We start from the raw sequence: 19,362 nt of genomic DNA, 5'->3' as shown, positions 1-19,362 counted from the left end.
GTGCTAAGCAACTCGTGAGACCCTGTCTCTAAAGAAAATACAAAAAAGGGCTGGGGATGTGACTCAGTGGTCAAGTGCCCCTGAGTTCAATCCACAGCACCCCCCACAAAAAAGAATCTTCTCTGCTGCACGCTGCCCAGTCGTCTGGTCCAGCTGACGGTGACCTGTGGACCCTCTGACAGAAGAGTCACCTGGCCCTCAAATGCACCATGTCTGGTTCCTCCAGCATTGACACTATGAAGAAGGTGGTTCAGCAGCTCTAGCTGGAGGCCAGACTCAACCACATGAAGGTTTCCCAGGCAGTTGCAGACTTGAAAAAATTTTGTCTGCAGAATGCTCACCATGATCCCCTACTGACTGGAGTATCTTCATGTACAAATTCCTTCAGACCCCAGAAAGTCTATTCCTTTTTGTAGTCATCTTTCTGAGGTTTCCCAAACCCACTGCTCAAGAACCAGTGAATATTCAAGAGAGCTTAATTTGAAGCCTGTACAAAAAATTTCCCTATAACACATGTACCATAATATAATCTTCTACTTTTGTCAATCCTTAACATCTACCTCTCTGAATTTTCATGAATTTCTATTTCACAAGGGTAATTATTTTATATACACTTGCAGCAACATACAATAAAATATTAATTTATTTATTTTTTGGTACCAGGGATTGAACTCAAGGGCATTCAATCACTGAGCCACATCCCCAGCCCCATTTTGTGTTTTATTTAGAGACAGGATCTCACTGAGTTGTTTAGTGCCTTGCTTTTGCTGAGGCTGGCTTTGAACTCTCAATTCTCCTGTCTCAGTCTCCCCGGCTGCTAGGATTACAGGCACGTGCCACTGTACCTGGCTCAAAATACTTAGTATTAAAAAAAAAATGTCTTCCTCTTGCAGAGAAGCCACATAACCCAGATATTGAATCCTGGTGTACTATAAATCTGGATTTCAATCTTAGGTCTTTCCCTTATTTGCTGGATGTCTCATCTTGTTTAATATGACCAGAGCCAGTTCATTACTCTGTGAAACTCCTGTCCTACAGGAATTTTGAGTGAAAATATACTTAAGGTTCCAGACACATAAAATACTGTATTTCTCATGATACCCAGCCATCAGGTCGTGTCCAAAAGATAGACCTATTAAAAATAATGCTCAAGGGCTGGGGATGTACCTCAGTGATAAATCGGTTGCTTGCATGAGGCCCTGGGTTCAATTCCCAGCATTGAAGACAAAAGAAAAGGTCAAGATACAACCTCCCCTCACCCAAAAAGAATATGTTAGACAGGTGTGGTGGCATCTGTGATCCCAGTGGCTTTGGAGGATGAGGCAGGAGAATTGCAGGTTCAAAGCCAGCCTTAGCAACTTAGTGAGGCCCTAAGAAACTCAGTGAGACTCTGTCTCTAAATAAAATACAAAAACATGCTGGGGATTTTGCTCAGTGGCTAAGCACCCCTGGGTTCAATTCCCAGTACCAAAAATAAGAATATGTTAGCTGAGACATGAGACTGATCAAATTATGTGCATGCAAGAATATGGTATAATGAATCCCAGTATTATGTATAATTTTACTAATAAAAATAAATAAATAGATTCCAATTTTTTACTTGGGAAAAAAAAGCAATGTATTAGCTTATCAACAACCGCAGAGTAAATCTGTAAATCTGATGGCTGGCATCATAAGTGTATCTGGTGGGTACAAATAATCATTTTCTAGAAACCCATTGTTTTGTCATACAAAACATTTCATTAGGTACTATCAGAGCTTGAATAAAATTTCCCAGTAAAATCTCTCCATTCTGGTCCAACGGTGTCATTCAGTGGTGGAGTAATTGCCTAGCTCACGTGAGGCTCTGGGTTTGATCCACAGCACAGGGATCTCCCAAATCCTTTAAAGACACAAGTGTTTCGGTACACAAAGATATTTGTTAGATCGAAGGAAGGTCACCACAGTGTAAAAGTAAAGTGTAAAGCTTGAAATTACTACAGAGAATTAAATAAATTATAATATAAATTATAATAATTTTGTATAGATTTTTATGTAGCCATTAAGAGATCCTGCAGAAATATATTTACTCACAAGTGGCTTTCTGAGGTAATAGCATGCAGTCAGAGTGGTCTGTCAGAGATTCCACCACTGGTATGGTCTGGCCAAAAGCACAGAAGGCAATGGTGCAGCACATCAACCTCTTCTTCAGATGCTTGCAAAATAGGTGCCAATTTCAGGGGTGGTTCTATGAGCAAATGAATATAATGATGAGGGCTGTATCATTGGTTATGATGAGTACATGAGCTTTGTATCAGATGATGCAGAACAGATTTATTTTAAAACAGTCAAGAAAACAACTGGGTTGGATCATGCTAAAAGAAGATAATATTAGGCTGGGTACAGTGGCACCTGCCTGTAATCCCTGCAGCTTGGGAGGCTAAGACAGGAGGATCTCAGATTCAAAGCCAGCCTCAGTAAAAGCAAGGTGCTAAGCAACTCAGTGAGACCCTGTCTCTAAAATAAAATACCAAATAGGTCTGGGGATGTGGCTCAGTGGTCAAGTGTCATGAATTCAATCCCCAGTACCCCCCCTCAAAAAAAAGAGACAATATTATTTTGTCACAAAGTGTCTCCAACTAGAAATGATAACTGAAAGGCTGGGACTGTAGCTCAGTGGTAGAGCATCCGCCTCACACATGTGAGGCACTGGGTTTGATCCTCAGTACCACATAAAAATAAAGATATTGTGTCCAACTACAACTAAATATATATATATATGGGGGAAACATTTTTTTCATATTGTTTTTGTTACCTTTTTGTTATTATCAGATGACAATGCTATGGGGTTGTTTTTATTTTAAAAAGTTCTGGGCCAGGACAGTGGCACATTCCTAAACTCAGGAGGCTGAGACAAGACTATCACAAGTTGAAGGCTAGCCTTAGAAACTTAGCAAGACCCTGTCTTAATAAAAAGTAAAAAGAGTCTGGGATGTAGCTCAGTGATGCGTCCCTTGCCTAGGATACAATAGGTCTGGGGTTCAATCCCCAGTACCACACACATATACAAATAAAGGCTGGGGATATAGCTCAGGAATAGAGTGCTTACTTATCATGTGCGAGGCCCTGGTTTTGATCTCTAGCACTGCACGCGTGCGCATGCATACACACACGTTTATATTTAGTTACACAGAAAAGTATTCTATATAAATAAATTATAAAATTATATTGGGGAGGTGGCTGGGGTTGTGGCTAAGTGGTAGAGGGTACACCCGCCTTGCATGTGTGAGGCACTGGGTTTGATCCTCAGCATCACATAAAAAAAAAAAGGTATTATGTCCATCTATAACAACAAAAAAAATTTTTAAAATTAAATAACATTATATGTAATCCTTTTTCTTCGCAGTATTGGAAATTGAACTCAGGAGTGCTCTATCAGTGAACTACATCCCCAGCACTTTTTGTTTTGAGACTGGGTCTCAATCAATTCCTGAGCCTGGCCTGGAACTTGGGATCCTCCTGCCTCAGCCTCTTGAGTTGCTGGGATTACAGTTGTGTATTACCATGCCCAGCTGTGATCCCGGTTTTATCATGTATATGTATGATTTTTTAATATAATTTAATCTTTTTAAAAAAAAATATTAATTTTTTTAGTTGTATTCGGACTCAATATCTTTATTTATTTTTATGTGGTACTGAGGATCGAACCCAGGGCTTTCCACATGGTGGGCGAACGTTCTACCACTGAGCCATAACCCCAGCCCTAATGTAATTTAATCTTTAAATTTTTTTTTTTTTTTAGTTGTAGGTGGACATATTTATTTGTTTGGGTACTGGGGAATTGAACTCAGGGGCATTCAACTACAGAGCCACATCACCAGCCTTTTTTGTATTTTGTTTAGAGACAGGGTCTCATTGAGTTGCTTAGAGCCTCGTTTTTTGCTGAGACTGGCTTTGAACTGGTGATCCTCCTCCCTCAGCCTCTTGAGCCTCTGGGATTACAGGCATGCACCATTGTGCTCATTTATTTATTTTATTTTAATGTAGTGCTGAGAGTCAAACCCAGTGCCTCACACATGGCAGGCAAGTGCTCAACCACTGAGCTATAACTTCAGCCCCAAATGTATGATATTTAAGGGGATATATAATAAATATTATCAGTGCTTATCTAATTCTCCCACAATTATATGTACATAAATTAGGGGGAAATGATCATTGCATCCTTTTTGCCTTGATATTAGCCTCTTCAAGGACCCCATTTTTTGGTACAGGGGATTGAAATAGGGGCTTTCACATGCTAGGCAAGTGCTCTACTAATGAGCACCATACCCAGCCAATCCCCCTTGTTTTTAGACCGGGTCCCCCTGAGTTGCCCAAGCTGGCATCAAATTTGCCATCTTCCTGCCTCAGCCTCTTGAGTAGTGGGGATGAGGAGACATGTCCTGCAATGATTGGCTGAGACTAGATTTTTCAAAAAAATTTTTTCTCAAGGATATCTCTTAAGAAGATATAGGAACAAAACTGTGTCCAGAAAAACAATTGAAAATGTATATTGAAGGCAGATTTGAAAGGATTTTTTTTTCATACACATACAAAAAAGAGGAGGCATGAAAGAGAAACCAATGTACCTGATTGGTTTTACTTTTTTCTTTTCTTTTTTTTTTTTTTAAAGCAATATGACGGTCTCCCCTCACTGACTTCTTTGCAGAGTCTGGAGCCTTTTCCTTTGTTCTCACTCACTGAGGGGTGAGATACATACCTCACCAGCTCACAGCAATTATCCTGATAGCTTTAGGATCGAGTTTTCTGGATATCTCAAAATTGAGCAAAGGGCACATGATAATGAATACCAATATGTTCCTGGAAAGATATCCTTCTGTGATAAACTAATAGTCTCCTGATTTAAAAATGTTTTCTTGGCCAGGTATGATGGGTGGTACAGGCCTGTAATCCCAGCAACGAAGACTGAGGCAGGGGGATGACAAGTTGGAGGCACCTTAGCAAGACCCAGACTCAAAATGAAAAATAAAAGGGCTGGGGATGTAGTTCAGTGGTAGAGCACCACTGGGGTTTAATCCTCAGTAACACGCACAAACACACACAATTTTCTGAACATTTACCTGGCATGACTAATCTGTAATAAGTGGATAAAATTCCTTTAACTATCTTTGTAAATATCCTAGGTTTGGGAAAGAGAGGAGAGGGTCTTTCCTTAAAAGCGTCCAAAGTCTAGGGTTGAGGACATGACTCAGTTGGTAGAGTGCTTCCCTGGCATGTACCAGGCCCTGGGTTTAATCCCCAGCACCACAAAAAAAAAAAAAAAAAAAAAAAAAAAAAAAAAAAAAAAAGAGGCCAAAATCTAGCTGGGGGAGATGGAAATATAAATAAAAAGTGTAAAATAACAAGAGAAAGATCATAATAGGTTTACTCACAAACTGACATGTTTTAGGGATGCATGGAAATTTGTCACCATCCAAGAGACAGGGGAGCATTCCAGAAGAAAAAAATTGTGTGTCACAACTTGAACTCACTGAGCAGGAAGATCAGTTCCTGGCATTGAAAAACGGAGACCAGACCTTGTACAGAAAGTACCTCAAAGTACCACTGTCAGCTACAGCTAGTGAACATCTCCACAGGTTACCATAGTGAATGCTTGTCCAAGAAGCAAGATCAGGGACTCAAACAAGAGACATTTGTCCAAAATTATCAGAGATCTCTAATACTTTTGTGTTTAAGCCTTAAACAATAAGGGAACTGAAATCCTGTTTCAGCCAAAAGCCTCACTTTCCTCACAACACTGCAAGTGTTGCCTTTTGCTGAACCGATTACTCAACCTCTCGAGAGCTAATAATTTATGCAGCCCGGATCTCGGCGAGAGAAAAGAGAACCAATAATGGCAGGCAAAGCAGAGGCCTAGTGGGTCCCGCTGCGGTCTCCAATTTCTTCTGAGTTTCACATTTTCTTTAGATGATCATCAATCTAAATGGTCCTCATACCTACTCCTTGTGTTCGCCCTTTCCCTCCTTCTCTCGCTCTACCAGTTTCTCCAGTTTTCAGGAACCAGAGAGTTAGTAGCTGACCAGGTCCTCCCGAGGCCAGCCTTTCCCCCCGACGCCCCAGCCGCAGCCGCAGCCCCGCCTTCCCCAGCCCCCGCGGCCTCAGCCGCAGGAGCTGAGCGGAGGGGCGGAGCGGCTGCGGGCGGGGCGGCGGCGCAGGCGCAGTGGCACTGGGCTCGCCGCGCTGAACTGCAGCTATGGAGCAGGCACCGCCGGACCCCGAGAGGCAGCTCAAGCCTGCGACCCTGGAGCCGCTGGGTCGTCCCGACGCTGGGCTGGAGGCTGTGGCCGGTGAGGAAGCCGAAAGGGCCCGGGAAGAAGGCTCTGAAGCTGACACGGTGAGGAGAAGGGGCGGCGGAGGCCTCGAGGCCTGTGTCCGGGCCTAGTGGGCTAGGCTGGGTTGTGCGGGTGGGCTCGGCCTGGGAGGCCCCGGGGTCGCGGGGAACGGCTGGGCAGCAGAGGCCGCAGGTGCAGCACTGGGTGTGTTGAGGGGTGGCTCTTCGTGGAAAGCAGGGGCTGTGGGTGGCTAGCGAACGTCAAGAGCACGGCGACCGACGGGAGGGCTTCGGAGGCGCGGGCTGTGGGGCTGTGGGTGCGGGGACCTGTCCTGCCGGCGAGGCTGGAGGAGCGGCAGCTTTCAGTGGTCGCTACACCTGATGTCTGGTCCAGAAAGTGCAGCGCTGATTTGCATGCAGTCTGACAAGGGTTTTGCTGGGAAGATGGCTATTTAATGGGGGCACTGTGAGCGATGGACAGCGGTATTCGAGAAGGAAGGGAACGCCAAACTAGGGTGAGCAGCAAGTCAGAGCAATAAAGAGGGGTTGGCTGGGTGCAAACTGAAGAAAGTGCAAGGTTCTAGGTAAGGTGCAGATGAAATATTTTTTGAACTACTTGTTCGGCTCTAATTTCTTTACTTGGGGTAAGGTGTCATTTTCTATGGGAGACTTAAATGAATCCCTTTGGATAATTAGTGATTTTCACTTGTGTGAAAATGTATCATCTTATATTTGTAAGTGATTTCATTCAAAAGTGTCTATACTTGTAATGCAAGGTTTGTAGACCACGTTAAATAGAAGGACTTTAGCAATTCAGTACAGTGCTTCATGTTAGACCTTCCTGCCCAGTCTCCTTCAGTGTGCACGGCTCATCCAGTCATTTTGTTTCTTCTCACCCCCTTACCCCAACAGGTGTTAGTGCTAATATGAAACTGCCTGTTCTTAAGATTAATGGATAAGGAAAAGTCAAAAGTTGTTTGCTAAATGTAACTAGGAAGACTCTTAACTTCAAGTTTAGAGATCAGGTAATTAGAGTCTTAAGTACAGGAGTTGAAGGTTTTGCCTGCTTAAGAAAATAACAAGCCATAGTAGCATGAAGACTTTTTTTCAATGTACTTTTAAGTTATAAAAATTAATTTTTTAAAGAACAGTTTTAGGTTCACAACAAAGTGGAGAGGGAGATGCAGAGATTTCCCAGTACTCCCTATCCTCACATATAGCCTGGTGCATTGTGAACACCTTCCATCAGAGGGTACACATTAACATTGATCATCATCACCCAGTCCATGTTTTTAACAGGGTTCAATGTTCATGCTGAGCATTCTATGGGTTTCAAAAAATGTCATGATGACACGTATCCACCATTATAGTATCATACAAACTATTTTCACTGTCGTGAACAGTTTTTCTATCCTACCTGGTCTTTCCTTTCTCCCCACCCTATTCCTGTTCGGTGACAACCATTTATTTATTCATTTTTTTTTACTGTTTCTATAATTTTTGCCTTTTCCAGAACGCCCTGTCTTTGTAATCATACAGTACGTAGTCTCTCTGAGACTTCTTTCATACAGTAGTATGAAAGACTGGCTTCTTTCATACAATAGTTTGCTTTTAAGGTTCCTTCGTGTCTTTTCATTGTTTGATAGCTCATTTCTTTTTAGCTCCAAATAATATTCTGTTGTTCAGATATACCACAGTTTATCAGTCTGTTTATTGAAGGATATCTTGGGACCTTCCAAGTTTGGGCATTTATGAATAAAGCTACTATAAGTACGTACATGTGCAGGTTTTGGTGTGGCATTTTCAACTTTGTTGGGTAAATAAATACCTAGGTGTACCATTGCTGGATCATAGGTAAGAATGTAGCCAGGTGCTCATGCCTCTAGTCCCAGCTACTTGGGAGGTTGAGGCAGGAGGATCCTAAGTTGAGACCAACTCAGCAACTTAGTGAGACTCTGTCTCAAAATGAAACATAATGGCTGGGATTGTAGATCAGTGGTAGAGCACTTGTCTAGCATGTGTGAGGCACATGGTTTGATTCTCAGCATTGCATATAAATAAATAAAATAAAGGTCCATGAACAAGTTTAAAAAATATGTACATATATATAAAACAAAAACAGTTTAAAAAAATAAAATATAAAAAAGGTTGGGAATGTAACTCAGTGGTAAAGTGCCTCTGGGTTCAGTCCTCAGCAGGCCATCCCCCCCAACAAAAAGATAAGAATTTTTTTATAAGAAAAAAATTACAAACTGTCTTCCAAAGTGCCTGTACCAATTTGTTCTCCCACCAGCAATTAATGAGAGTTCTTCTTGCTACACATCCTTGCTAGCATTTGATATTGTCCGTGTTCTAGATTTAGAACATTTTAATGTGTATATAGTAGTACCTCTTTGTTTTTTTAAATATTTATTTCTTTTAGTTGTACACAATGCCTTTATTTTTATTTATTTATTTTATGTGGTGCTGAGAATCAAACCCAGGAACTTGCATGCACCAGGCAAGCACTCTACCGCTGAGCCATAACCCCAGCCCCTTAATTCTTTGTTTTAATTTGCATTTCTCATGACAGATGATGGCCAGCATCTTTTCAAATGCTTATTTGCCATCTGTATGACTTATTTGGTGAGATGTCTATTAAGATTGTTTATCCTTTTAGTTTTTGGTGATGAAACCCAGAATGAAGTGTGCCCTTCGTTTTAATTACGTTGTTTTATTATGGTTGAATTGGTTTTTGTTTGTTTTGTTCTTAATGTTTTTGTGTATATGGTACTGGGGATTGAACCAAGGGCCTTGAGCATTCTAGGCAGGCTCTCTACCATGAGCTACATCCCCAACCCTTCTTATTGAGTTTTGTTTAGTTTAGTTTTGTTTTGTTTGGGGGGGGGGAGGGAGGGAGAGGGAGAGAGAGAGAATTTCAGTATTTATTTTTCAGTTTTCGGCAGACACAACATCTTTGTTTGTATGTGGTGCTGAGGGTCGAACCCGGGCTGCACGCATGCCAGGCGAGCGCGCTACTGCTTGAGCCACATCCCCAGCCCAATTGAGTTTTAATATTAAGTTTACATTTTATCTTCTCCTAAGATAAAATAATAATTTTAGAATTATTTGTGGAGTAGTCAGGATCTCATTTAAATATGAGAAAAGTGTGTGTATTGTGTAATGCTTAAATAATTAGTAGTAATTTTTAAATAATTTTTGTGCAGGTTCTCACCTGTGACTTAATTTTTCTATTTTTGTTCAATCATTTTTATTGTGAAGTATATTAGTAATGCAAACCAGCTTTCATAAAACAATTCTTCTGAAGTCCCCACATGCTCTCCTGGATTACCATCATAGAGGTAACCAGTATTCTGAATCTTGTATTAATAATTTTTTTTTTTAAAGAGAGAGTGAGAGAGGAGAGAGAGAATTTTTAATATTTATTTTTTAGTTCTCGGCGGACACAACATCTTTGTTGGTATGTGGTGCTGAGGATCAAACCCGGGCCACACGCATGCCAGGCGAGCGAGCTACCGCTTGAGCCACATCCCCAGCCCTTTTATTAATAATTCTTTTGCGTTCCTTATAATGTTACCATATTTTTCTCTAAACAGTGCATTGTTTAGTTTTACCAGATTTTAAATTTTATATAAACAGAACATTTTTTTCAATGGCATCCTTTCTTTGAGGATTCCTCTAAAATGTGGCTTACTTTGTTTATGTTTGTGGCTCTGTAGTATGCCATTTTATAGGTGTTCCACAGTTAATTTATCTCTTCTTATGGACATTGGAATAATGAAATTTTTGGTATTTTAAAAAGTTACTAGTACCATGAACTTCCTCCTATATATCGTTTATTGTATTATATCCAAAAGTCTAGTATAAATTTAGGAGTGGAATTGCAGGATTGATTGATTGTAGGGTAAGATGCTCAACCCTAGCAGGTAGTACCAGATTGTTTTCCAAAGTGCTTGTACAGTTTATACTCCTGTTAGTAGTGCCTGATATCTTTACCAGTGCTTAGTATTTTGAGACTGGGGATTGAACCAAGGGCCTTGAGCATTCTAGGCAGGTTCTCTACCACTTGGCTACATCCCCAACCCTTCTTATTTTATTGAGTTTTAATATTAAGTTTACATTGTATCTTCTCCTGAGATAAAATAATAATTTTAGAATTATTTGTGGGGTAGTCAGGATCTCATTTAAATATGAGAAAAACTATAAAATAGTTTTTCAATCTTGTGGTTATTTCTCTCTTTCTGTCTCTGCCTCTATTTTTATGATGCTGGGGATCAAACCCCCTCATTTAGCCCTATGCCTCTTGCTGTATCATGGACACTTAAATTTTGATTATGACAAATTTTTATTAATCATTTTATAAGAAGTTGTCAATATTTAACATAAAATCATAGTATAGAACATAAAGACTATCTGGGTTAACTAAGAAGTGATTATTGGGCTGGGGCTGTGGGACAGTGGGTCAGTGGTAGAGCACTTGCCTAGCATGTATAAGGCACTGTGTTCGATTCTCAACACCACGTATAAATAAATAAATAAAGTCCATTGACAACTAAGAAAATGTTTTTTAAAAAAGAAGTGATTATGTCACTAGAGAAGGGATCTGAGGAGGTCCTCAAGAAGGGAGAAGGGGGACCCCAACTCACTCACTCCTGACAGATGATGATAATGATGATTTTGGTACCAGGGATTGAACTCAGGGGCACTTAACTATTGAGCCACATTGCCAGCCTTTTTTGTATTTTATTTAGAGACAGGATCTCACTGAGTTGCTTAGGGCTTTGCTAAGTTGCTGAGACTGGTTTTGAACTCACAATCTGCCTGGTTTAGCCTCTGAGTGGCTGGGATAACGGGTGTACACTTCTGCTCCTGGCCCCTTTTAGATTCTTGACCTATACTATAGAAAGGAATTTCAGGTTGCATCAAACGAGGCACAAACTATGAAGATGTGAATTTGGTGTCAACATACCTTATATATAATCAGAGATATGATAAATTATGATATAATGTTGTATTAAGAAGTGTAATGCAAAAATAAATAAATAAATAATTTTTTTAAAAAAGAGGCACAAACTTTTTTTTAAAATAACTTTATTTTCTTTATTTATTTTTATGTGGTGCTGAGGATTGAACCCAGTGCCTCACATATGTTAGGCAAGCTCCGTAATGCAGAGCTACAATCCTGGTCCCAAAGGAGGCCCAAACTTTTAAAGAAAAAAAAAAATGAAGATTTGTTTAAGAAAGCAAAGAAATTACTTAGGAAAGCAAGCAAAGGGAGAAAGAGTATAGGTAATTTAGAGTGAGATGCACATTTGGGGTCCTGGGCTCTCCCTAAATAGTGAACATGGGAAGTTCATATGTATGTGTGACATTATCCTTGTGAGCTCAGATCTCTTAATCATAGAGCACAGGTAGGCCATGGTGGTCTGGTTCTTTCAGGATCTCCAGATTGTTGTCATCCAGTCAATTATCTATTAATGTTTGGAAATACTCTGATGACAAGTCTCTAACAGTATTTTTCCTAGGCTTCATTTAATCTAAAGAAAGGAAGTTCATGGTAGTAGTAACTTTTTAAAATACCAACAATGTAGTTGACATTAATCATGTGTACTCACAAAAATCTAAAATTCAAGGACTTTTTAAGAATTTAGGCCTGGTAGAAAACAGACTTGAGGAAAGTTGAGGGTGTTTGTGGAACTTTGTAGATTTAAAGTTAGTTTCTTTTCCTTTCCCTGTTAATTTCCTTTCTACCTATTCTATTTCTTCTCTCTTCCTCAATCGTAGGACTGAGGATGTAGCTCAGTGGTAGAGAATGAGTTGGCAGACACACACACACACACAAGACAGGTATATTGGCATACAGCCTGTAATTCCAACTCTTTGGGATTCTGAGATGGGAAAATCTAAAGTTCAAGACCAGCCTGGGTAACTGAGACCTGTCTCAAATAAAAAACACAAAGGGCTGGGGTGTACCTCAGTGGCGTAGCATCCCTGGGTTCAATCCCCCATACCACAAAACAAAACCCCCTGAGAACAAAAAGTGATATAAACCAATGTATATCTGAATCTAAACACCACATGGTACCTTATAAATATGTACAAATAGTATGTGTCAATAAAAATTAATACACTAAAAATAAATAACTTAGCCGGACACTGTGGTGATGGCCCAGCAGCTCCGGAGGTTGAGACAGAAGGATTGCGAGTTCAGAGCCAGCCATAGCAAAAAGTGAAGCGTTGAACAACTCAGTGAGACTCTGTCTATAAATAAATATAAAAAATAAGACAGGGGGTGTGGCTTAGTGGTTGAGTGCTCCTAAATTTAATCCCTGGTACCCCCCCAAAATAAAAAAACTTTAATAATGCATTTTTTATATTTATTTTTTAGTTATAGGTGGGCACAATATCTTTATATTTTATTATTTTATTTTTATGTGGTGATGAGAATCGAACCCAGTGCCTCACACTTGCTAGGTGAGTGCTCTACACTGATCCCCAGCCCTAGCCCCTGCATTTTTTTAATTAATTAAATAAAACTGTTTATTTTTGAAAGTGCAGAGATGCTATCCTATAAAAGACATTATACTTATGTATTATTTCCTGACATTTTTGAAAAATATTTGAAAATATATGTAACAAGAAGCCATCCATTGGTGACCCTAACTTATGGGGGTTCCTAAAATAGCTCTTTAAGTTAGTGATTCATAAAGAAGTACAAGCCAGATGGGCATAGTGGTACATATCATTAAGCCACTCCAGAGTCTGAGGACGGAAGATCACAAATTTGAGGCTAGCCCCAGCAACTTAGCAAGATTCTGTCTCAAAAAGTAAAAAAAGACTGGGGATGTAGCTCAGTGGTAAAGTGCCCCTGTGTTCAATCCCTAGTACGAAGAGGGAAGAATAAAAAAACAAACTGTAAGACATTTGGACAGAAATTTTGTATTATCTGTTTAAACACTCATTTATTCAATCCCCCTTCAAAAAACTAGAAACTTTAAGGGTTATCTAAACTCTTTCCTCTTTTTCATCCTCTATTCCATTTAATCTATCTCTAGTTGAGCAAAATTTCAATAGTTTTATAGCCTTGGGCTATTGTTATTGATAGGACTGTGGGCTGAGTAGAAAGGGAAGTTGGATTTTTTATTTATGCGGGTTCTGTAGAGTGGGGCTCTACTTTCCACTAAATTCTCAAAATTACCCCCAAAATATAGGAAAGTGAGGAATCAGAAGCTCAGAGAGTAGTTTGGCCAAGGTTAGAGGCTTGTTAGTAGCTTGACTGGAATTAAATTAGTGCTCTTTCCATTAAGCCATTTTGTTTCTCTAAAAAGGAAGGAAAGACAGAGGGAAGGAAGACAGGAAGGAAGGAAACTTTAAATTAGTCTTGTAAATTGTTCCAGTACTGTGTTTTAAGGTTTTTAGTGTAGTTATGCTTAAGTTGCAATTTAGAGAAGGAAATAGAGGCTATAGAAGATGTGTTGATCTATTTACAAAACTATCTGAGTGTTCAGTGGCCAGAAGTTTGCTGTATCAGCCTTATTTTTGACTTTGCAGATTGGACAATCACCATGTTCCAAAGGGTGGTGGAACACTGCCTGGGAGTCATGAGACTTCTGGTCTTCTGTCTCAGCAATCATCATTCTTGAAACTCTGCTGGGGCTTTTTCTGTATTCTTTTCCTTGTGTAAGTCTTAAATCCTTTTCTTTTCCATTGTTTAATTAGAAATCTCCTGTCATTTCCTTTTGTACATTTCCCTGTGAGGAAGAGTACATTTATTTTTGAAAGTATAGTCAGTTTTACTTAAAATAACTTGAAAAATGGAAAAAATGAGAGGGGAATCAAATCTCTAAGAAAGTAGTAATTAGCCCTAGCAGAAGGGATTGGACAGAGCAAGGGAATAGGAGAATACTCCTCCAGGCTGGAAGATTCCATTGAATTGACAGTTAAGAGGCAGGGTGGGGCTTATGGAATTTGCCAGAGGAGAACCTTTGCATGAGGAATTCGTAACTGAATTTTTTAAGCCTGCGAGTGCTCATGGAGCAGAGTACTTAAAAATTCCAGTGCACAATTAGCACCTTCTCTGACTGACAGCAGAGAACTGAGTAGACCAGAACTATAAATAGGTTTGAGGTATTCTGAGGGTGAGGATAATACAAAAAGAGGGGAGAAAATTTATAGGCATAGTGCTGTAGTTTGGACCCAACATTTTAGGGGTTATGTGTTAAATGCTTGTTCCCCAGCCTGTGGCACTACTGGCAGCTGGTGGAGATGGGGCCTAGTGAAATAAAGTTGAGTCATTAAGGACATGCCCTTGAAGGGGGATATTAAGACCTTAGCCCTCTTCTTTCTCTTTGCTTCCTTGCTGCTATTATGCAGTTTTGTTCCTTTATGCACTTTCATCCATGATGTGCTGCCTTGCTACAGGGACTAGAACTTCCAAAACTGTGAACTAAAAGAAACATTTCCTCTTTTTTTTTTTTTTTTTTTTTGGTAGTGCTGGGATTGAATCTAGGGCCTTGTGCATGTAAGGTGGACACTCTACCAACTGAGCTATATCCCCAGCCCCAGAAACCTTTCCTTTTTTTTAAAAATTTTTATTTATATCAGTTGTTGATGGACCTTCATGGTTTTTTTATTTATATGTGGTGCTGAGAATCAAACCCAATGCCCTACACATTTGAGGCAAGCGCAATACCAATGAGCCACAACCCCAGCAGCCCCCCTTTTCTTCTTTTAAGTAACAGAAAGCTCATATGCAGAGTTATAGAATATATCAGTTAAGCAAGCTAAGCAGCAGATGATTAAATCATACTCAGGAAATTTTTATTTTATTGAATTTATTATTTTTTTTCTACCAGGGGTTGAATTCAGGGGTGTTTAATTACTGATCCACATCCACAGTTCTTTTGTTTGTTTGTTTGTTTTCCTGGTTTTTTTTTTTTCATTTTCAGATAAGATCTCATTTAGTTGCTTAGGACCTTGCTAAGTTGCTGAGGCTGGCTTTGAACTTGTGATCCTCCTGCTTCAGCCTCCCAGGCTGCTGGGATTATAGGTGGGTGCCACCATGCCCAGCTCAAGAAATTTTTTAAAAGTTATTTTCTAGCTCAGTGATGATTTTCTGATGTTTTTGAAAGTGACTCAGTTTTGTTTTGGGTTTTTTCTTTTTCTTTTTTTTTATGGTGCCAGGGACTAAACAGGGATGAACTATCACTGAGCTACATTCTCAGCCCTTTGTATTTTTTATTTGAGACCGGGTCTTGTTTAGTTGCCTAGGCTGGCCTCAAAAACTTGTGATCTGCTCAGCCTTTCAAATAGCTGGGATTATAGATGTGTGCCACCATACCCAGCTCTATTTATTTAAATATTTACTACAATTTTCAGGTTTTGTATATTGAGCTTGTATTTATTTTTATTACCAGAAAAACTTAAACTTACCAGGTATGATGACACCTACCTGTAATCCCAGGGCCTTGGGAGGCTGTGGCAGAAGGATCGCAAGTTTGAGACCTACCTTGGCAATTTAGCAAGACCCTCAGTAACCTAGTGAGAACCTGTCTCAAAAGGAAAAAGGACTGGGGATGTAGCTCTGTGTTCAAGTGTCCCTGTACCAAAAAAAAAAAAAAAAAAGATAGAAAAACTTAAGCAAATGTTGGCTAATTGGTAATATGGAGCTACATGCCAGGCAACTTTCAAAACTCTTTTCATACATAGACTCATTAAATGTTCTCAGTGACTGTTGAGTTAGGTACTGTCTTTGTTTGTACTGCCATAATAAAATCCCAAAGACCTTACTTCTTAATACCATTATTTTGGGGGTTAGGATTTCAGCATAGGAGTTTTGAGGGACATAACATTCAGTTCATTTTAGGTGCTGTTGTTTCCATTTTACAGATGAGGAAACTGAGGCAGAGAGGTTTGATAATTTGCCCATATTAGCTGTGAATAATATGTAGCAGCAATGGTATTCAAATTCTGGCAGGACAAGTACTGTTATTGAGTCACATCCTTAGTGACTTTATAATTTTTATGCTTTGGGTTGTGTTTTTTTTGGGGGGGGTGTATACTGGGGATTGAACTTAGGGGCACTCGACCACTGAGCCACATCCCAGCCCTATTTCATATATTATTTAGAGATTCAGGGTCTCATTGAGTTGCTTAGCACCTTGCTTTTGCTGAGGCTGGCTTTGAACTTGTGATCCTCCTACCTCAGCCTCCCAAGCCACTGGGATTACAGGCATGTGCCACTGCAAATTTTTTTTTTTTTTTTTTTTTTTGGTGGTACTGGGAATTGAACCCAGTGCCTTTTGCATCCTAGGCAAACATTCTACAACTGAGCTACATTCCCAGCTTTACTTTACTGTTCTTTGTATGCCTTGTGATTTTTTTTTTCTGTGTTGAAAACAGGACGTTTGAATCTGAAAATGTGGTATCTCTGGAAATCATATTCTCCTACTACAGAATTTGCTGTTACTTGTTATTATTTTGAGTTTTTTTTTTCCTTATAGGCTGTGTGCCAAAGATCAGTCTGATAACGTAAATTTAAAGTCTTGATAGGTTTTTTTCAGAGCCTGATCCTTTCCCTGCATATTTGTGGTCACTTTCTAATTTTCCACACATATCCAGTTATTTTTGAATCTCCAGGTGTTTTAATATTTGCCTCAATCTGGCTGGGCACAAAATCACGAGCCACTCAAGCAGGAACAAACTTTATTTTTGAAACTGCCGCCAATGCCCTTACGCTCCCAGGAAGATTGCCTACCAACCCACGCAGCGTTCTCCCGGACCCCAACAGGAAGTCCCTCCTCCGGAATTCCCTCCTACCGCACTTCCCCAACCAATGGGAACTCTCCAGGAGTCCCTAGCAGGCCTAGGTGGACAGCAGGAGTCCAATATCCATATGAATGCAGATCTTAACATAATCATATCATCTCAATGGCTTGTTGGCGTTACCTTTCAACCAAAAATGCCATGCATCTTATTACTTGGCTGTGGCTCTTAGCAAATATTTAGCTTTTAAGAGAGAGAAAAATGGAGGGGAGAAATAAAGGGTCCCCCACAAGAGTCACTTAAGCCAGAGGGAGGCTTGTAACAGTATGAGAATGTTCAATAACAGTGGCCACCACCTTTTTGTGCCTGTCTAATTAGAAGAGGCAACCAACAGTAGAGGACATGATGTGTTTTTGCCCACCTTGACTCCTGTAAGCTGTATGCAAGCCACTCTAGGTAACACTGCACAGCTGTCTTCCACAGGGCTAGGGTGTGGAATGGGTAACTACCAATGTGCACAGACCTGAAATTGATCTTAATTAACTATACTTTGTTATCCAAGCCTTCCTCTGGAAGTTGTAAGCTATCTTCAGACTCCAGAGTTCCCAAATATTTATATCACAGTCTTCCAGTGTATATGTTGTCTAGATGGGAAGATAGATTCCTGGTGTTTCCAGCTCTACTGTCTTCCTAGAATCTTCGGTATATGTGTCTTTAAGATGTTTTCTTTTTTCCTTTTTTTTTTTAAAAGAGAGAGAGATAATTTTTTTAATATTTATTTTTTAGTTTTCAGCGGACACAACATCTTTGTTTGTATGTGGTGCTGAGGATCAAACCCGGGCCACATGCATGCCAGGCGATCGCACTACCGCTTGAGCCACCTCCCCAGCTCCTAAGATGTTTTCTTACACTTCTGTATATAGACTTATTTTTGGCCACTTAAAGGAAATGTCTGAATTTTAATAAATGTATGGTATCCGTTTAGATACCTCTGAAAAAGTTAATGTAATATGTTGATAAAAAGTACTTGTCATTTGATGCTGTCATTTAGCAATCCCTAACAACTTAAGGAATATAACAAATTATCTAGAAATATATACCAATGATTTTTTTGTTTTGTTTGTTTGTTTTGTGGTGCTGGGGATTGAACCCAGGGCCTTGCGCATGCCAGGTGAGCACTCGACCAACTGAGCTGTATCCCCAGCCCCCAATGATGAGTTTTATTAAATTAGCTGTGGGCTTTTCAATAACATCTTAAAGTTTTTTTGTTGTTCCATTTTGTCCAGATGACAGAAAATAATTTTGGATTAAAGAAGATAGAAATCAGTGTTTCAGAGGCTGAAAAGCGAACTGGAAGAAATGCCATGAACATGCAAGAAACATATACTGCTTACCTCATTGAAACAAGGTTGGTGATGAGAATTAGACTTAAGTTTAGATAGAAAGCTTTTTTTTTCTGGTAGCTTTAGTTTAAAGTTTGGTGGAATAAGATTGAGTAAGGATAAAGTCACTGGTTTTTAATTCCCTTTGAAGTTTTTGTGTGTGTTCCTGTTCGTAGGAAAATTTTTTTTTTTTTTTTTTTTTTTTTTTTTTTTTTTGGTGCTGAGGATTGAACCTAAGGCCCTGATGGTATAGGAGATGTACAGATAGTATAGGCATTATTGAATAATCATTCCATGATTAGATAAGTGGGGTAGTTTGGGGGGTCCACTGAAGTCCTACCTATGTTTTAGCATTTTGCACTGAATAGATCCTGCTTTAAATGACCATTATTGGGGGAGGTACTGGGTATTGAACCCAGGGGCACTTAACCACTGAGCCATATCCCCAACCCCCTACTCCTTTTTAAAAAATTTTTATTTTTTGAGACAGGGTCTCGCTAAGCTCTTATTAGGGTCTCACTAAGTTGCCAAGACTGGTCTTAGACTTGCAGTCTTCCTGTCTAAGCCTCCCAAGTTGCTGGGATCACAGATATACACCACACTTGGCTCCTTTTAAAAATTTTTTTGTTATGCAGATTTTCTACCTGCCTTGTAGGTGTGCTGGTTATAGGTTTTATTTATTAGCAAGATATTGAACCCAGGAATGATTTCCCATTGAGTTATATCCCCAGCTTTTTTGTGGGGGAGGGGGTGCCAGGGATTGAACTCAGAGGGTACTTGACCATTCACTGAGCCACATCCCCAGCCCGATTTTGTATTTTATTTACAGACAGGGTCTCACTGGGTTGCTAAGTGCCCTACTTTTTGCTGAGGCAGGCTTTAAACTTGTGATCCTTCTGTCTCAGC

The 19,362-nt window shown here is 39.8% G+C and overlaps 1 protein-coding gene and 2 pseudogenes across 1 annotated transcript in view; all 3 read left to right on the top strand.

The window, feature by feature from the left end:
• Window positions 1-209: 209 nt before the first annotated feature.
• LOC113186325 (guanine nucleotide-binding protein G(I)/G(S)/G(O) subunit gamma-5 pseudogene) lies at window positions 210-416 on the top strand (annotated as a pseudogene).
• A 1,746-nt stretch (window positions 417-2,162) lies between these two features.
• Window positions 2,163-2,622, top strand: LOC113188227 (small nuclear ribonucleoprotein E-like; annotated as a pseudogene).
• A 3,589-nt stretch (window positions 2,623-6,211) lies between these two features.
• The window catches only part of Snx4 (sorting nexin 4), a 63,550-nt gene continuing 50,399 nt past the window's right edge, over window positions 6,212-19,362 (top strand). The window contains exons 1-2 of the mRNA XM_077794844.1: window positions 6,212-6,373; window positions 18,361-18,482. Coding sequence (XP_077650970.1) covers window positions 6,233-6,373; window positions 18,361-18,482 — 263 coding nt within the window. The 5' untranslated portion in view covers window positions 6,212-6,232. The remainder of the gene's footprint in view (window positions 6,374-18,360; window positions 18,483-19,362) is intronic.

This window comes from Urocitellus parryii, chromosome 2 (genome assembly GCF_045843805.1).
Source record: "Urocitellus parryii isolate mUroPar1 chromosome 2, mUroPar1.hap1, whole genome shotgun sequence".
Lineage (NCBI taxonomy): Eukaryota > Metazoa > Chordata > Mammalia > Rodentia > Sciuridae > Urocitellus > Urocitellus parryii.
The sequence above is the reverse complement of the archived record's forward strand: the minus strand, read 5'-3'. Positions and strand labels throughout refer to the sequence as shown.